Source organism: Ambystoma mexicanum, chromosome 8, assembly GCF_040938575.1.
Source record: "Ambystoma mexicanum isolate Mex_15411 chromosome 8, UKY_AmexF1_1, whole genome shotgun sequence".
NCBI classification, from domain to species: Eukaryota; Metazoa; Chordata; class Amphibia; order Caudata; family Ambystomatidae; genus Ambystoma; species Ambystoma mexicanum.
In genome coordinates, this window is record NC_090929.1 from 694,534,016 (window position 1) to 694,551,866 (window position 17,851).

The following is a 17,851-nucleotide window of genomic DNA, read 5'->3' on the forward strand; positions in this document are numbered from 1 at the left end:
CTTTTATATGTGGGAGTGGGTTTAGGGAAATAATGTAGGAGAGTTAAGGTGGGGTTGTGGGGGGGCCTCACTGTGCATATATATGCAACAAAATCAATCTATAAAAACAAAACAATTGATGAATTCAATTTCGACAAAATGTTTTGGATAAGATCACATAGAACCTTGGGATCCCACACCTGGAAAGGGTGCTCCACAGCGGCAGTGGAGCAACATGATGATTGGAAAGCCCCACTATTCCATCCACAGAAAAGTTACTCTCAGACTCCCAGGTCCCCCTTGGTAATTCAAACCTTGATTTTTGGTGAATTCGGAAAAACGGAGAATTGCATTTTTTGAAAGTTGCTGCATGGCAGAGCCCGCGAAAGGAAAGTGGACAGCCACACCAACAGGCATCGATCCACAAACACTTCAACATGGAAGAATGAAATTGAAGGTCAGGTGACTGCTTTGGTGGGGAGTGTTCTATTACCACGTGGGCCAGATCATCTACAAGCAGTGAAAGATTGTAGACACGAGACAGAGAGCCTTAATTAAGAGGGAAAATCAATGAAGTGCTTGAGAGTAGGAGAAACATTCACAAAAACGATCCCGCCCTCGAAGTAAGCCAGACGCATAAAATAGACTGACAAAAATACTGTATATATGTCCTAAATTGTATATCATTTGCCATTGCTTGTATATATTTGTTACTTTTTACTATTTAATTCTATCTCTTTCAACCTGTATTGTTACTAATTGTACATTAATGACTGTATAACATGTAAGTTTCAGCGCCCAGATGCTTCAGGTTTTTGGCTGCACTATACAAATAAATAAATACAAATACAAAGGAAATTACATTAGTCTATGATGCAGTGTTACACTGTTAGGTTTGCCTCTGCCTTCATTGTGCTTTTGTTCACAAAACTCTGAAGGCAAGGTTACTATGGCCTTTACTACGGGTTTTAGACATTTATCCAGGGAATTGCTGCATTATGGGAAATCCAGCAGTATGGCAGTAAAGGATGCAGTTATTCAGAAATACATCATGGACTATGCCTGAACATCTGCATGCATTATAAGTGCCAGTGCAAAGTCTTTACTATTGACTAGGATCTCTCATTTAGAAAATGCATTGCCAAGAACACCCAAACAGCATGCTACAAGTTGGCGCTCCTCCGCCAAGTAAAGCCTTTCATCACTGCCTCGAGTCAGAACAGGCGTCCAAACCCTACAGGCTCCCTGTTGCCTCCCCACATTTAAATAAAAATGTTAAAAAAGGCACCACCCGAGGAAAAGCCTCGGGTGGCTGGGGCAGCGGGCGTGCATTGTGTATTCTCACCCTCTCTTCCAGCCATCTGATTGGCTGAGCAGCCTTCACTGGGTGCGAATTGGCAGGACTGCGCAAGAGTCGATTGGACTCACACGACCTAGAGTATTACTTGCTTACCCAATAAAATGGAAAACAAAATGGCTGCACCTTACGGCTCTCCCGAAGTAGATTTACCATATATACATCGGGCGTATTGACATTAGGCCAGGAAAATTCTGAATCCAGGTAGATTTATTACAGCAGATTCTTCATCATATGACATGTAACCAAAACGGTGCATCGAATTAGACTGTACCACACATTCAACAAGACCCAGTAGATAGGTAACAGGCTAGCCCCACTCCTCTTATAGCTCCATTGCCAGATATTATTTCAATTGTGTAGTCTAGATAGGCAGCACGTGACGACAGCCCAGTAACATTGGGCAGATCAGTGGCGGCTGCTGAACTTTGTAACTAGAGGGGCGTAAATATAGGTCCCAGATATGCCACAGCGACCGAGCGTAGCGAGGGAGCTCGCACCAATAAAGGGGGGTTCGGCAGGGTACTCCTCTGAGAATTTTATTAAAATAATGGGTTAAAATGGTGCCTTTTTGAGCACCCTTTGTTTCAAAAATTGGGTAAAAATCCAAACAGTTTGCAATTGGTTTTGTAGGGTAACTCAACATCCAATAGATGAAAGTTGCCAACAGTGCACAGGAGCATTTTTCCACCACATTTTCATGATACCTTTTCACACAATATGTGCCAGTATAAAACATTTTCACACTGGATCTGCCCATGAGTGCACCATCATACCCTAGTATTCCCATGTATGAACATACTCATGTTTGCTTTGTACCATTAATGATACTATACGAAAACATGTCCATGTTTGTTCTGCCAACATATGGCAGTATCCCCATGTAAGAACATAATGCATTTGGCTTTACCATTAAAAATGCATGCCAAAATATGAAAACATGTCCAAACTGGCTTTACTAAAATGCCAGTCGAACTACATAATAACATGTATCATGCTTGCTTTATCTAAGATGCCCAATAAAAAATGTCATACTGCAATAGGAAATGGCTAGACTGGTTGCATGAAAGTGACTGGGCCTCATTACACGAATGGCGGAGAACCATGGCGCTATTAGCGCCATGGTTCATGCCGGTAAAATACCGGCACCGCCTCGGTGGAAAGGGGAATTACCGCCCCATTCCAAGGTTGGCGGGGCGGTAATTCCCCCTTCCACCATTGCCCTTCCCCATTCCCATTTTTGCCCCATAGGGAATGGGGAAGGCACTAATTGCGGTACCGCAAATTGCGGTACCGTAATTAGCTCCCTGGGTCCCTTTGCGGGTTGGTTTTTAACGCCTGCAAAAAGCAGGCGTTAAATCCCCAACCCGCAAATGGACCTCGTAGTAAGGCGGTAAGGATTTACCGGTACCGGTATTTTACCGGTACCGGTAAATCCTTACCGCCATCCGTGTAATGAGGCCCACTGTCTTGCTTAATAATAACACTTGTCATGCTTGCTTTACCAAAGATGCTCAATACAAAATGGCATGCCTCAGTACGAAATGACTAGACTGGCTGCATAAAAAATGCCAGTCTTGCTTCGTAATAACACATATCATGCTTGCTTTATCAACCATGCCCAGTGAAAAATGCCATGTCTGCTCCATGGTGCGCCAGCGCCTTGCAATCAGACAATCACATTTACGATGAATGTGATTATGTGTGATTGCAAGGCACTGGGGGGGCACAGGGGACAGATGTATGTCAGGTGTTGGTGTCCCAGAGTACAGCCATGGCATTTTTTATTGGGCAGAGATGCCAAGGAAAAACTGCCATACCTGCCCCACTGAGGCCCGAGCACCTCACAGGTACACATTAATTGTGCGCGTGAGAGATGCTGGGAGATCCAGTCATGGTATTTCCTTCTGCGCATCTATCAGATGGCCATTAATAAATGGCATCCCTTCCCTCATTGCCCTCCAGCGCTTCACATGCACAGATAATCAATTTTGTGTACATGTGAGGCACTAGGGGGCTCAAACACTCACACAATCAATATGGTTATGTCTGTATGCCGGGCACTGAGGGTCAGGGGGTGGGGATGGCATTTTCTACTGGGCATCTATAATAGATGCCCAGGAATAAAATACCATGCCTGTCCCCTCGGCCCACAACACAAACACACACACAAAATCAACATGATTATGTGTGTATGTGAGGTGCTGGGGTGCCCAGTGGGCAGGCATGGTATTTTTGACTACACATCTATGATAGATGTCCAGTAAAAAAAATGCCATCTGTGCCCACTGGGCCCAAAGCGCCAAACACACATACAATCAAAGTGATTATGTGTATGCAGGGAGCTGGGAGCCCGGGGGGCAGGTATGGTATTTTTTACCAGACATCTCTTATAGATGTCTAGTAAAAAATACCACCCCTATCCCCTGGACTCCACAGCACCTCAGAGAGAGGGCCGATTTTGGCCAGTGGGGAGGTGGATTGTACAAACCTCCTACCCCCACTCGCCAAAATCAGCTAGGACCAGCACAAACAAACACACACACTCACACACACACTTACACAACATACACACAGCAAGCACTCGCTGTCTCAGTCACACGAGCACCCATCACACACTCACTCCTAACACAAGCATACATCCATCCATACAAATATTTAAATAATAAATAAGTGAACATACAAACACACACATTTAGACAACATGCCCACAGCAATCACGCTCTCAATCGCACCAGCATCCAGAGGCGTTGCTAGGGGGGGGCTAAGGGGGCTATAGCCCCTGGTCTTTTGGTTGTAGCCCCGGATACAATCTCAGGAGCTACAGCCAAAAGACTAGCTAGCCCCCAGTCCCAACAGTTCCGACATTAGGGTAGCCCTGGGTCTTTTCCAGACCTAGCAACACCCCTGCCAGCATCCATCATCATACATTAATTTGTTTAACAACACAAGCATGCACGCATCCATACACATAATTTAAATTTAAAAAAAACATGAACATAAACAAAAGTATCTTCTGCCGTGGGTCTTTCCTCTCCAGCGCTCAGGCCCCTGCTAGCATGAACAGGAATCAGGAAGCTTCCTGGTTTCTGCACATGCGTGCAGGGACCTGAGTGTTGGTGACGAGACACCCCGCTCCAGCCTGCTCTGTCTGTATGTGCGAGGAGCACACATACATAATACAGACATACAGACATGTAGTTCCTCAGCCAACATTTCCAATGAGGCATCCAAGTCTTTGGAAGCAAAACGCCCCCAGCCTTGCATGGCTCATTGAGCTTGCACGGCTAGGGAACTGTAACTGTCAAAGGGAAACAGGTTTCTCTTTGACAGTTAAGAGCGCTCCTTCAGCTGAAAAATAGCTGAGAGAGTGCTTGTATTGCACTTGGCTGGCTCCTCCATAATGGTTAAGAGGGGGTCAAGACCCAGTGAGTCGATGCCCCCTCGCCCATTATGGACGAGCCACCCCTGGGGTAAAACACATTGACTAGCTCCTTGAAATTCTGCCCCACTCGCATTCTGTAGCTTCACATCAGCAGGAATATCAGAGAACTCCACCCAGCCCAGTCTCAAACTAACTCTCAGCTGTGAGTACCTAAGGGGTCTCATGCTTTCTCATCATCAAAAGCCTACCTCTAAACTCCTAACTCAAAAATAGGTAATCTGAGTAAAGGTTTTCATTTATATGAAGCCCCCATACCTATTCCTTGCCAGACACCTCAAAATAAAGCAGATTAATCAATCCGCATCCAATGGCTAAAGGGTGTATAACCACGCAGAAAATATAGCGATATGCACCACGGCTGCAAAGTACATGTGTACGTGATTCCATGCATCAGGGTATTCCAAGTATGTCCAAATGGAATGTATCTTAAATTCTCTATTCAAATTAATAAATCCCAATAGATACCACCAAACAGAATTTCTATTGCCGCCACTTGGTCCGGCGATATTACCGCCAGATTACAAGTGGCAGTGTTAATCCCCATGTATTTGAAGTCCATAGGACTCAATGGGGCATTTTGGTGGAATAATTCCACCGGTGGTAATTCTGGCGAAATCAGGCGGAAAGTTGGCGGATTTACCACCAGCTCATAGCTGGCGGTGAATCCTCTAGGTTATACAGTAACACTGTTGCATTTAACCCACAGCGGCCAATTTGTAATGAGGCCCATCTGCTTTATTTTAACTGCTACCACGGAATATGCCTCAGATGTGTAGAGGCGCTATCCAGAGTAAGATCAAGGACCATTTTGAACTCTTCCCCCACACTGCAGCCATCACCCGGTGGCTCAGGCCATCTTTAAAACAGCCCCTCGCGGAATTCTCAGTGTATCAGCTTTGGCTGCTGTTTCATATCGAAAACTCCTGACCACTCCATTAGACGTGGCATCTCCTATTCTTTGGAAGGTATGCACAAAATGGGTGATATGATATGATATAGCATTTATAACGCGCCTATACACAAGTGTTTCAAGCGTAAGCAGTTCAATTGAATTAATAAATATTTTTTTAATGGCAAGCATACTTCGTCGAAATTCATGAAAAAATATCAGACAAAACCTGTGTAAAGTTTTAGATTTTTGATTTGCATGTGACCACACAACCTACACCTCTTTTGAATTCCCGTTCACAGGGGTGTTGCTAGGTCTGGAAAAGATCCAGGGTTACCCTGATATCAGGACTGTGGAGACTCGGGGCTAGCTAGCCTTTCGTTTGTAGCCCCTATGCTCCTATCCGGGGCTACAACCAGAAGACACAGGGCTATAGCCAACCCAGCCCCACCCCTAGCAACGCCTCCGCCCATGAAAGTGTCGTTTAAACTTTCTTAAACACTTCGGAGAACAGAGACGGAGAACAGAGACGGCGCAGGCAAAACAATGAGGCGCAAGGAATTTCCTCTCCGGAGAGCATTTGGTGTCCAGATATCCACTTCCAAAACAACACCGAGCCAGAGATTGACATTTAGAAAAAGTAGCATAGAAATTGAAAAAATAATAGCTTGGAAAGAGAAATTCCTTTTATAATTCTTAGCTTGATGACTTTTCCAGTTATCAAGTGCCTTCAAAACTCAGAGTTGGGCAAAGTAAATCACGTGACAAGGTGAGGATAGAATAAATATTGATCTTGCACGCTCACTGGCTCTTCAGAAGAAAAAGCTCAGCTACTGCTGTTAGGAAAACGTCGGCGGGAAAATTCTCCGGGATCAAAGGGCGGAGGCGAACAGTAGCCTTTTCATAGAGTGCGAGGAGTGGCACCCGCCCGAGAGGAGACCTGAAGAAACACCTTTGTGTGTCCCTCCGCGGTAATTGGTCTCTTAATATCCCTCTCCTTGCGCAGCCCTGCAAGCGTTGCATTGAAGAGGCAATTTCTCTTTGCAGTGGGTCTAATTCAGGCCACACAGCCGCAAAACAGGCATGATAGAAGCTTCAAGCTGGGGTCACCTGCCTGTGGATTGTCGTTTTTTTTTACGCTTACTTGATTAACTCACGCCTGAAATGTCAGCCGCACGTATTGGAAATCCATGTCTGTCCTTTCTGTATGAATGGTCTCAAAAACCACAAAATGAGCATAGTACCAATAGTTTGGTTTTGGGATGACAGGTCCGAGTCATAGTGAAAACCTGCTGCATGGATCCTTTACAAAACGTAGGGAAACACATTGGGTTGTGATAGTGCCGCTGTTGCTCCCCGACAGGCATATTTTTTAAATTGCTACCTTCTGTGGCGTTACCTGCTACATAGAGACCTGTGTGGTGTTTGGGCATAGGTGGACTGGCATGTGTGTACATTTGGAGATTTCACGCAGGCCAGTACTTACAATTTGGTCTTTGGGTTCCATAGTTACTGGAGAGAGCTTGCGTAATTTCACAACAAAATGTGTAATGTACCCTAGGTCTGCCACCTCTGTCTCTACATATGTTTTTATCTATAATTCCCAACAGCGCTAGCCAGCATAGTCAATGGTGAAGGATGATGGGAGTCATAGTTCAAAATATCTGGTGAGCCACAGGTTGTGGATCCTTGCCATAGGAACTTGATTTTGTCAATCAGTAGCAGCCAGTAGTGCATGCATGCCTTGAGTGAAAGGTGGCAAGCATAGGAGGAATCCAGAGGTTGATGCTCCCCCTGGCCCCCACAGACCGCACTTGGAATTACTGAGGTATGCACAAGGTTGCTCTGTTATGGAGCTAAAAAGGTGCTGCATAATCTGGATCTCATCGCTGGTGTCCTTTCACAAAAATCAAGGGGGGGGTTATGCCCAGCCTGCGAGTCACATAGTGAGCAAGGGAAGCACTCTAGGAATCTCTTTCCCAGGAGGATTCGGTGCCCCTTATCCCAAAAATATTCTGAAAAAATACAGTCAATACATGCATTTCAGTACCAGAAACGGAGCATAGAAACATATCTTAAAGGGAGCTCATGGAAAAATGTAATTGTAATTGTAATTGTTTATTTGTAAAGCGCTTATACACAAGTGAAGTGCTTCAATGCCCTTCCAGGCGGGATGGGAACAAGGGAACACGGTCGTCATTCTTGGGCCTTGAAGATTCTGAATGATCAAACAACAATAACTAGCATACTGTAATAATGCACGGTCTATTACAGTACTTAAAAGCATTATTCCTCAGCGACAGGAAATGTGTGCACATCAGAAAGGTGAGTGGAGGTAGAAACATTGGCTGAGTAACTGTTGTAAACTGTCTGATAGAAGAAAAACACCCATTGTAAATGCTTTGTCGGGAGGAAATGAAACGTTTTCAGACAGCACGCAGAAAATAAAGGGCAAAATTAGTTCATGTGTGTGTGTGTGCAAGCGCAGTCGGCATGTGAAGTTGTATTAGTGTCAGTCACATGCAATGCAAATGTATTTGCACTACTAATGGGTTTGCACATGCACAAATGTGGTTTGTATATCCATTTGTGCATTTGCAAAGATGGCGTAATTCCTCCCATAACTTTGATGCATGGTTGCCACCACCCGAGAACACTACGTTCAATGCCCCTGACATAAAAAACATATATCATCAGAGTTGCTGGAATCAGACGCCAAGTTTCTGAAACTAGGCACCTGACACAAACATCTTAAGAACATAAGACTAGCAACACTATCATTCAAATCCTCTTGCAACTACCAAACGATTGGGAATCAGCTTCACAATCACCACTAAGTCACACCATACACACATAACCCTCCTTGCACTCATTACCAAGCCAAGGTTATCAAGACACTTGACGCCATTTATTCACAAACTTCTCAAAGGAGCACTAGCTTGTTGATTACTTCCAAGCAGGTTTATGGCCTGGGAGGGACGTAGGATTAGTAGTTACCTCAATGCCTGATGACTTGCCTATGCAGGTAGATGATGGTGGTGTTGAGTGCTGATATGTTTAGATCTGTCAGCCATCCCTTGATGGCATTGACTAATACTCCTGAGGTGTTTGCAGTCAACAAGGTTTGATTCTGCTGCCCTAGCTTGAATAGCATAATTCCTGGAAGGTTACATCCATTCCGTTACCCTTTGACCTTTTGAATTCGAGCCTAGGACTGTCCCTGGGGGAGTCCCTCAGGGTTCCTTCCTTTCCCTATAGTTATTGACCTAGCCTTTGGAACAATTATTGTGTTAGTTGCTCTAGCTATTTTCCATGTATGCAGACAACACCCAGATCCTCAAAACTCGACCCCACCAACACACTACAAGTTCTCTAACACATCACCTGTGCTACAACAGTTCTTAACAATAGCAACTCCATATCTTCACGCTCATCATAAAAAACACCTAAACCCCACAACAAAACACAACACAAGTGGTTTGACATCAGCATAGCCAGAAGATCCCTCAGTAAAGTGAAACACAAATGGAGATCCTCAAAAACAGATAATGATAAACAAACTTTCAAAATCCTATTTAGAGACTACCACAAAAAATCCAAGAGAAGAAACGGCTTATTTTCAATGATGCATAAACCTAGCAATGTCACAAAACTGTGAACTCTTCACAATATGCACTTGGGTCTGTATCGGCAACCCTACAGTCCCCTTACCCGCACTTATTAAGCACCCGCTGTCTGCGCCTAATTCTTGAACTTGCCTCCAGCTGGTCACCCTACCAATTGCTGTATTTTTCATCACGTGTTCAGAACTTCCCACTCCTCCCCTGCCCCTTGCACTTTCCCCCTTCCCTCTCCCCTACACTTACGCATTCTCAATGTCACTGGGCCTAGTTAGATCGTTGTTTTGTCCTCCCTTGTACCCCTCCCCTTTCTCGTCGTGCCTTGAAACACGTGTATGTTTGCGCAATATAAATAAAATATCATATATAGAGAACTCTCAAACTGTGAAGCCATAAACAACCTCCCTACCCCATCACAAACATGGACTGAAGAAATATCCATAGCATTTCAAACAAAAATACAGACCATCCAAACAAAATTAGACAACATCAAATCACAAAACCGAGATCCCACCTCTAATGACACACCTATGCAACACTAGTTCGAACACTCGCACAATCCTTAATATCCTAAAAAAAATGCCAGTGTGCACCTGCACCTAAAATAAACAACTCGATAGCTCAGAACCTGACAATTCAAGATCTATCTCAACCTTTCCTTCATGGCAAAAAAGTATTGAAAAAACATGCTTCATCCAACTAACCAAACACACTGAATACCCAAATCTGCTTCACATCAACCAATCCGGATTCTGACCGAGAAAAAGTACTGAAACCTTTCTTCTCTACATCAGGGAACACATGTTACTCTCTCTAGACAAAAACGTTCCCACATACTTCTATATCGCTCAGAATCATTTGACACAGTAAACCACAATGTCCTCCTCACCCACCTCCAAAAAACATATAGGCCTCCAAGACCTAGCCCTCAAATGAAACACATCATTCCTTAGCAACCCCACCACTTAACTGCACCACCACTGAGAAAATGAACGAATTTCAAGGTATCTCCCAACCTCTACAAATAGGAGTACCTCAAGATTCCATCCTATTGCCCCCGGATGTTCAACACATACATCAAACCCCTTGCCAACATAACTGAAACATTCCCTAGCTGCTTCCAAGGCTATGCTGACAACACTCAATTAGTCTTTGCACTAACCCCAGAATCAAACATAAAAAACACTATCTCCATCTGTCCACTCACCATGCAAAAATGTGCCATGATGCCTGAGGCGCTTATTTACCTAGCCAACAATACTAGGAATCCCCAACGCCTCCCTACCACAAGAAACTAGAAATCTAGGTGTTGTATTCGACTCACAACTTAATCTCACCCCTCAAATCCAATACTTCTCATAAAATGCCACCTCACTCATCCACATCCTTAAATCCTCCCATACCTAAAAATGAACCAAAAGATTGGCATCACCAGATCCCTACTACTATCTGAACTGAACTACTGCAACACCATCTACATGGGCATCACCAAAGAGAACATCAAGGCTCTCCAAAGCCTACCAAACAGAGCCACTAGACTCATAGCGGGATTAAAACCACGCAACCACATATCAGAAAGCCTGAAAACCCTCAAATGGCTACCAGTTAGTCAACAAATACAAATCAGAACCCTCATCATTACACACGCCCACTGCATAACAATTAACCACACTGCCTCAAAAACCTCACTCACAGAACTACCACTCCTCTCCGCTCCTCCTCCAAACTCCAACTACAAAACCACAAATACCACAGAAAATGCCACGTAGGAAGAACTCTCTCCTCTATAGCTCCCTCCCTATGGAATTCCCTCCAAGAGCACCTAACACCAAAACTTAAAAGCCACACCTTCAAAAAGCAATGGTATCTCAAAACATGGCTACACAAATAACACATCCCTCCTGAAACTCTTATCAGCACCCCTCTGCCACCTTCAACACCCTCACAACCCTTTCCTCCTCACCATCCCCTCTCCACATACCTGCATCCATACCCCATCTCCACCCTACCTTATCTTTCTATCCTTCTAGCACTTAATCTTATACACCCATTCTCTTTTTCCCTCCCTCCATTGGCTGGATTGTACCACTCCTTACCTAAAAGTGTCCACCCCTACCATTTACTCACCTTTCCCCCTCTCTGCTCTTTCTCAACCTTTCTGATCCGTTCACCCCTACCTGTCTTACCTCCTCAAACTACCTCTCTGCAAAATCCTTTGTTGAGGCACTTATTTTCCAATTGTCAATTCTCTCCATTTGAGGTGTCATCCATGTGTCTGCCCCGGAGGACTGTAGTCAGTGCTTCGAAGCCATTTGGCAAGTTAGTACTTGTAAATAAAACATCAAATAAATAGAAACATAAAATGTCCTCTTCTGTGTTGGGAAATGTGAGTGATTCATCCCAAGGCTTGAACACCTCCTTCTGCATCCTCTGACACTGGAGGTCTTTAAACTTTTTAAAACTGAATCCGAGCAAAGTTGATTTTTAATCCACAGGCAATCACTCCTTGAATTTGGATGTCTGGCCCAACACAATGTGTAGATGCCCCACTCATGTTGCTCCTGTAAAGAATGTAGGAATCTTCTGGAACTCAAGATTTCATTATCTGAACAGATCAGTGCTGCTTACGGCACTTGCTCATGCCAGATCTGTTCTCCTCGTCTCCTGATCCACATGCTGCCCACAGCACAATGTGCTGCTCTTGTGAATGCCTGTGTGCCATCCCGCATAGATTACGGCAATTCAGCATGTCTCAGCCTCCCAAAGAAAGATCTAGCCAAGGCACAGGTACTAGACTTGGCTAACCATCTGATTATTTGACCTCTGCCGACTCAGGTCAAGATCTCCATCGCTAAATGCAGAAAGGGCACTGCCATGTCAGTTAAAAGATCCTGGTCATTATACACCAGGCCTGTTATGCTCTTGTAGGATACCTTCTTTTTTAGAAATGTACATGCTACTCTCCATCGGAATCTCTCCACAGTTTTACGTGGTTTTGCCATAGAAAATTACTTTGTTGTAATTTACTTCAAAAGCATTTCCTCAGACTTAAAAAAAAGTCTACCCTTACTCGATTACATGTCTGTATAACGAATCATTTTATAACAAATGCACATATAACGAAAGTTTTAACGACAAAACATAACAATTTTCTTTTCTTTTTTTTGGGGGGGTTCCCCCTAAACCCCCGTTTCCCATCCCTAAAAACCCACCCCAACCGTTTCCCCCCCACAAGATTTAACCCTTTACCCAACCCCCACATACATTTTCGTTATGACATTTTCGTTATATGTGCATTCTACATAACATTTTCGTTATAAAGACTGTATACCCCCTTACTTGACACTACCACCACTACCACCCAAGACCCCCTCTCCACTATAACCACAACCCTTAAAATACATATGCACATTAATCATGGATTTCCCTCCCCACTCATTCCCCCTAATGCAGCTGCTTTGCCCCCTCTTTCAGATATGTGAGCATGTTGTCTGCAGGCTGTCCCCATATGGAAGTCCCTACAGCTATCAGTAGGGAGCAAACCCAATCAAATTCAATGTCATTACCCAGCAAAAACCTGTCTGTGTTCCTGCAATATGTTATTCTGCATTCTATATTTCGGCTTCCATTGAAAACTACATAGAAATAGAGAAACAGCATGCAGTTTGAGAAATTCACCATGATTCGAGGCAAAAGACCCATGCAAACATAGAGAAAAGTAGAGAAGATGTCTACGCCAAAAAGCTGCTTTGCATGTAGTGAAGCTTGGGAAGAGTAATGTGCCCCTGCACTTATCCCCCACTCCCCTCTCCCACACCTGTCTGCGCACTTGCACGATCTGAATGTACCATGCCTTGAAGACCGTCTATCTGTATTTCCCTTGTCCCTCCTCTTTTCATGGTTTTGCCTTGAAACACTTGTCTATAGGCGCATTACAAAGGAACAATAAATAAATATCAGTCCAATAACTCCACAACTATAACACTATTACATGAAACCATCCTTATATGTAAATGTCTGCTAGTAGAAGTGTTTCAGTGATATAAATGAAAATGTGTTCATACATGCCATTTGTATGTTTTGTCAGGTATAAAAGGTAGCACCAGTCATTTACTCGCCACAGACTCATGTTTTGGGTGAATTGACAAAGTGTCTTTTGACGACTTCAGCCGCTGCTCCATCAAAGTGTTTTGTCTGTAACCATAACCAACATCAATGAGTGAGTAGGTGGTAGGGATAAGAGTTCTGTGTAAATTGGCAGAGCGTTCTCTGCCAACTGTCGATATCTGTACTGCTGGAGTCCTGCAAAGGGTTTGTGCCTGCATCCTCTCCTTTGTGTAGGTCAGAGATGCAGAACTTTGGCCGTCGTGCACTGCAGACAGATTGCGTTTTCAGGATACCCCTCGAATATCCATGAGACACATTTGCATACAGTGGATCTACGTGGGAAACGATTTACATATTTCGTCGGCTCGACGGCCAGAGTTGTGCACCACCTGTGTATGGGCTGTAGTGAGGAGAATAATCCAACTCTTCTAAAGAGAAGAATCTTCCATTACCAATATTTCTAAACACCGGTGGACCAAGAGTATGTGCTGTTGGGGTGTTGCCCAAATTCAAGAAGAGCACATTTGGTGGATGATGTCTAGTCATCATGTGGTGTGTTCCGTGGGGCAGTACTTCGACATCATGCAAAATAGGAACCTCTTCTCCTTCCTGAGATGCCGCAAGTCTTTCACACAAAGCATCGTCTGACTTAGTGGTGCATGCAAGATACAACTAATTGCCTTGCAGTCCCATCATGTGCTGGACCCTCTGTCTAGTTTCCTTTCTCTTCTCCTCTTACTAGTCTTTTTCCCCTTCTTTTATTTTGACAAAAGTCAATGTGGTGAGAAGCCAATCAAATGAAATCGACATGCGAAAAAAGTGGATCGTTCCATAACCCCTTCTCATGCCTTTTACAGTAAATTTGGAAAGAAAATAAAACTCTGAAAACCTCACTATGTTCATGAGGGTGAGGACATAGTTCTGCACGTGTTCCTTCCCATGGAAACGTACGACGGAGTCGTCCACGGCCAGAAGGACCTCGATGTTGTAGTCATCCTTCTTTGCATGCCGCCTCTTGCGCTCTGCTTCTGCCAGGCTGCTCTCCACCATGTCAAGGGAGTTCGGAAGATCCCCCAACACAAAGCCTGCAGCTGAAAGAGATGAGTAAAGAAGAGGTTAAGGTACAGCCAGGGTTCGAAGATGTGAGGAGTCGAAATACCTGGTACATTGTGAGCAAGTTGTAAACATGAAGTGTCAATGTAGGTGGAAATCCAGCTGGAGATTAGTGGAGGTCATACCTGTGACAAGCAATCACAATATCATAGCAACACACACTCAAGAACCATTGAATGCATTTTAACGTCTTTTATACAAACTCCACAAGGACCTACCATTTTCCCTGACTACATTCTTTCCAAGAGATTACCAGCTCTAACTGCCATTTTAGTAGCTAATTGAATTGACGCAATGAATGTTTCTGGCAATAGAACATTCTACTAAACATTTATAGAAAATGTTATTGAACAAACAAATGGTTGAATTAAAAGTGGATTTGACCATGAAGACAGATGGGACCTCAGGTCCCATCTACTGTGTTTATTCTTTCAACTCTTGACTTTACATAAGAGGCTTAGGGCATCAGTAGACAAAATTCCTCTGCTTGGAAGAATTACTTTATTGACTTTCAGATGCATGGCAGTATCCAGAGTTCATTAATACCATTCTGGTGGTAGCTACAGTGAAATAGAGCCTGCTGTTTCCCTTTACTTAAAGAGTGTTGTTGACCCTCTAATCCCAGACCTTATTAACTGGTGCCACCCTCACCTTATCAATGTGAAGTGTCTTAATCAATATATGAACATCCCCAACAAACACTTAAGTAAAATAAGTCTTGAGAAGCATTGGTTGTCTCTTTTCCAGACATGCAGCAACAACTCTGACAGGATGTAAGTTTGGTTGAAAATTTTAGGAGCAGATTAGGCTCCAGTCATGGTCAATTCCTACATAATGGTTAATCAGAAGAAAGGAATCGGCAGGACTGGTCTCCCATGGCTCGTTTCATGATGGGTGGTAGGGTATTCTTATTTTTAATGATTGAACATTTGTATGGCGCCTATACAACAGACAGGGTTTCCAGGCACCACAAGACAAATGAGGGGGAGTTGGGGCATAGGAGAAAACAACTAAAATGGTCCTACTAGGCCTTGTGACATTTGGATCGTGCAAGTGCTGTATCAAGAAGTGCAGGGGGGGGTAGGTCAGAGAAAGGATGGGAATGGGGAGGGAGAAGAGGGAGAAATGCTGGAGGGAGGGGGCCCACAGGGCTGGTCAAGTGCAAAGGGGTGCCTGGGATGGCAAGTGCCAGGGAAGCTAGGGGTAAGGTAATACTGTGAGGGGATGGGGAGGACCAGCCTCAGAATGCTAGTCAAGGAAGAGTGCCCGGGGGCATGTTCTGGTAGGAAGGGTGAGAAGGGAGGACTGGACATAGGCACATAGTCAAAGCAGCAGGAGGAGACTAGCAGAGGAGGGGGAGAGGGAAAGTGGAGGAGGTAAGAGGAGGAGGAAAGAGGAGGAGAAAGGGAAGGTCTTGAGGAGCTTCCGGAACTTAAGGAGATCCAGCTCAAGACAGGGATGGGCAAGGAGGCCGTTCCAGAGGGAGGCCCCTGCCGAAGAGGGAGATCTACTCCCCATGCGCTGCTTGGAGAAACGCCTGACCTGTAGAACATTGGAGCTAGAGGACCGAAGGACTCTAGCAGAGAGGTATTTAGGGAGAGAGAGTTGACTGTAGCAAGGTCCTAGGCCCCAGAAAGCCTTGTGGATGATGCAGAGAGTCTTGAATTTGATCCTTGCAACCATCAGCAGCAAGTGGAGAGATTTTAGGGCTGGAAAGATGTAGTTGTGCTCCCTGGGTCTGAGGCCAAGGATAAGTCTCACAGTTCTGGATTAGATGAAGAGGGCCGCCCAATGCAATGGGCCAGATACCCCTCTCAAGCTTTCCCTAATAAGCACTTTGTATGTTTAGCTCTAATTAACCTCTCACACAATTATTGCACCACTGTTGGTTTCTTCTTTTTAATCTCTATCAGACTTCTTCTGGTCAGAAATTCATACACTTACTATTCTTTGAGAGACCACCTTCCTTCTTTCCATATTTAATCCTGAATCCTCTTCTTATTATCTTTTTACTTAGTATAATCAAGTTCTGGGAGTGCTCCTTTGCAGATGTTTTCATTTGTCGTATGAATTTCGGGGTTCTCTTATTTTCCACCATTCATCGAAATGCAACACAAATATAACATGAAGTGCCTCATTACAAGTTGAGTGTTGCAGGTAAGATGCAAAGTTGTTACTATATACGGGCACATTCCCGCATGCTCAACAACCACCAAACCCAGCGCTAGAATACAGCTATCATCAAGCGACTACATACGCTGCACACTTAACTGGTACACCCAAGCACCTTTCAACGCCCTACTCCTTCAACTGACATGGACTATGGTCCCCGAGGGCGTTCAACCTACCAGCACTTTTAGGTCATAGCAATGATATATAGAGCGCTATATTAATGCCAAATAACAGAACAAATAACATAACTTTGGCTGAAAGTTGGAGGATTCACCTGCAGCTATGAGCTGGAGTTAAATCCGCCAGCCTCCCGTCAAATTTTGGTAGAATAACCGTGGTGGAATTAGTGCCAAGGTCATTCTGAAAAAAATCCCCTATGGAGTCCTATTTATTCATGTACATTAAAAGATACATGTTTACTTCTTCCAATCAGGCAGTATTAACAGTAGTTTCATCCTGTGGCACTGCGTGCACCACTGGTCCATACATATCCATACAGATGTGTGAGTGAAAGCAGAGGCGCAAGGTGCTACGTGTCTGTTTCCTATTTTTTGTTGGGAGCATTTTCACTCCCTATTCTTTTATTTTTTGCGAGTATTTGGGTATTTTAGAGAGTAAAAGTGGCCGATACACCCCTTATCTGTAGCCACCTTCAGTCAGTTTAACACGATAAGCAATTTATATCGTGTTCTTCTTCTGTTAACTTCAGACACACATACGTCATACTGCATACATGCTGTGGATTCCATTTCTCTTAGTGAGGTACATTGCAAGCCCACACTTCCACTTTTGAACCCCATTTATTTTCCCTAGCTCCAATGGGGTATGAACTTTGTAGGACATGTCTTCTACAATGAGGCATAATTAATTGTGTAAACTCATTTCGCCTATCAGCATTAAAGATGAACTGTTCCCAGATATGTGAATCTTTCTGGTTTCACATAACATTATTTCTGCATTCGTTTGAATAATTTGTTATGGGTCCTCCATCTCCTCCATCTCTTCCATGTCTAAATGTTGACATACCTTTTTGTCAGTAATTGCTCTTTTGGTGCACCTTTTGTGCTTTGCCAGGGACAAAACAAAGCAACTCCGACACGCACACAAAGATCAGAAAAGTTGAGACAATAGGGGGTCTTGTAGGGTCTTCCTTATTGAACATAATAGAA

At 44.0% G+C, this 17,851-nt stretch overlaps 1 protein-coding gene across 2 annotated transcripts in view; it reads right to left on the bottom strand.

Annotated features, from left to right (window-relative positions):
• ADAMTS14 (ADAM metallopeptidase with thrombospondin type 1 motif 14) overlaps window positions 1-17,851 on the bottom strand; it is a 622,677-nt gene that overhangs the window by 476,255 nt on the left and 128,571 nt on the right. For both annotated transcript variants that reach the window (XM_069610499.1, XM_069610498.1), the window contains exon 4: window positions 14,292-14,488. In XM_069610499.1, coding sequence (XP_069466600.1) covers window positions 14,292-14,488 — 197 coding nt within the window. The remainder of the gene's footprint in view (window positions 1-14,291; window positions 14,489-17,851) is intronic.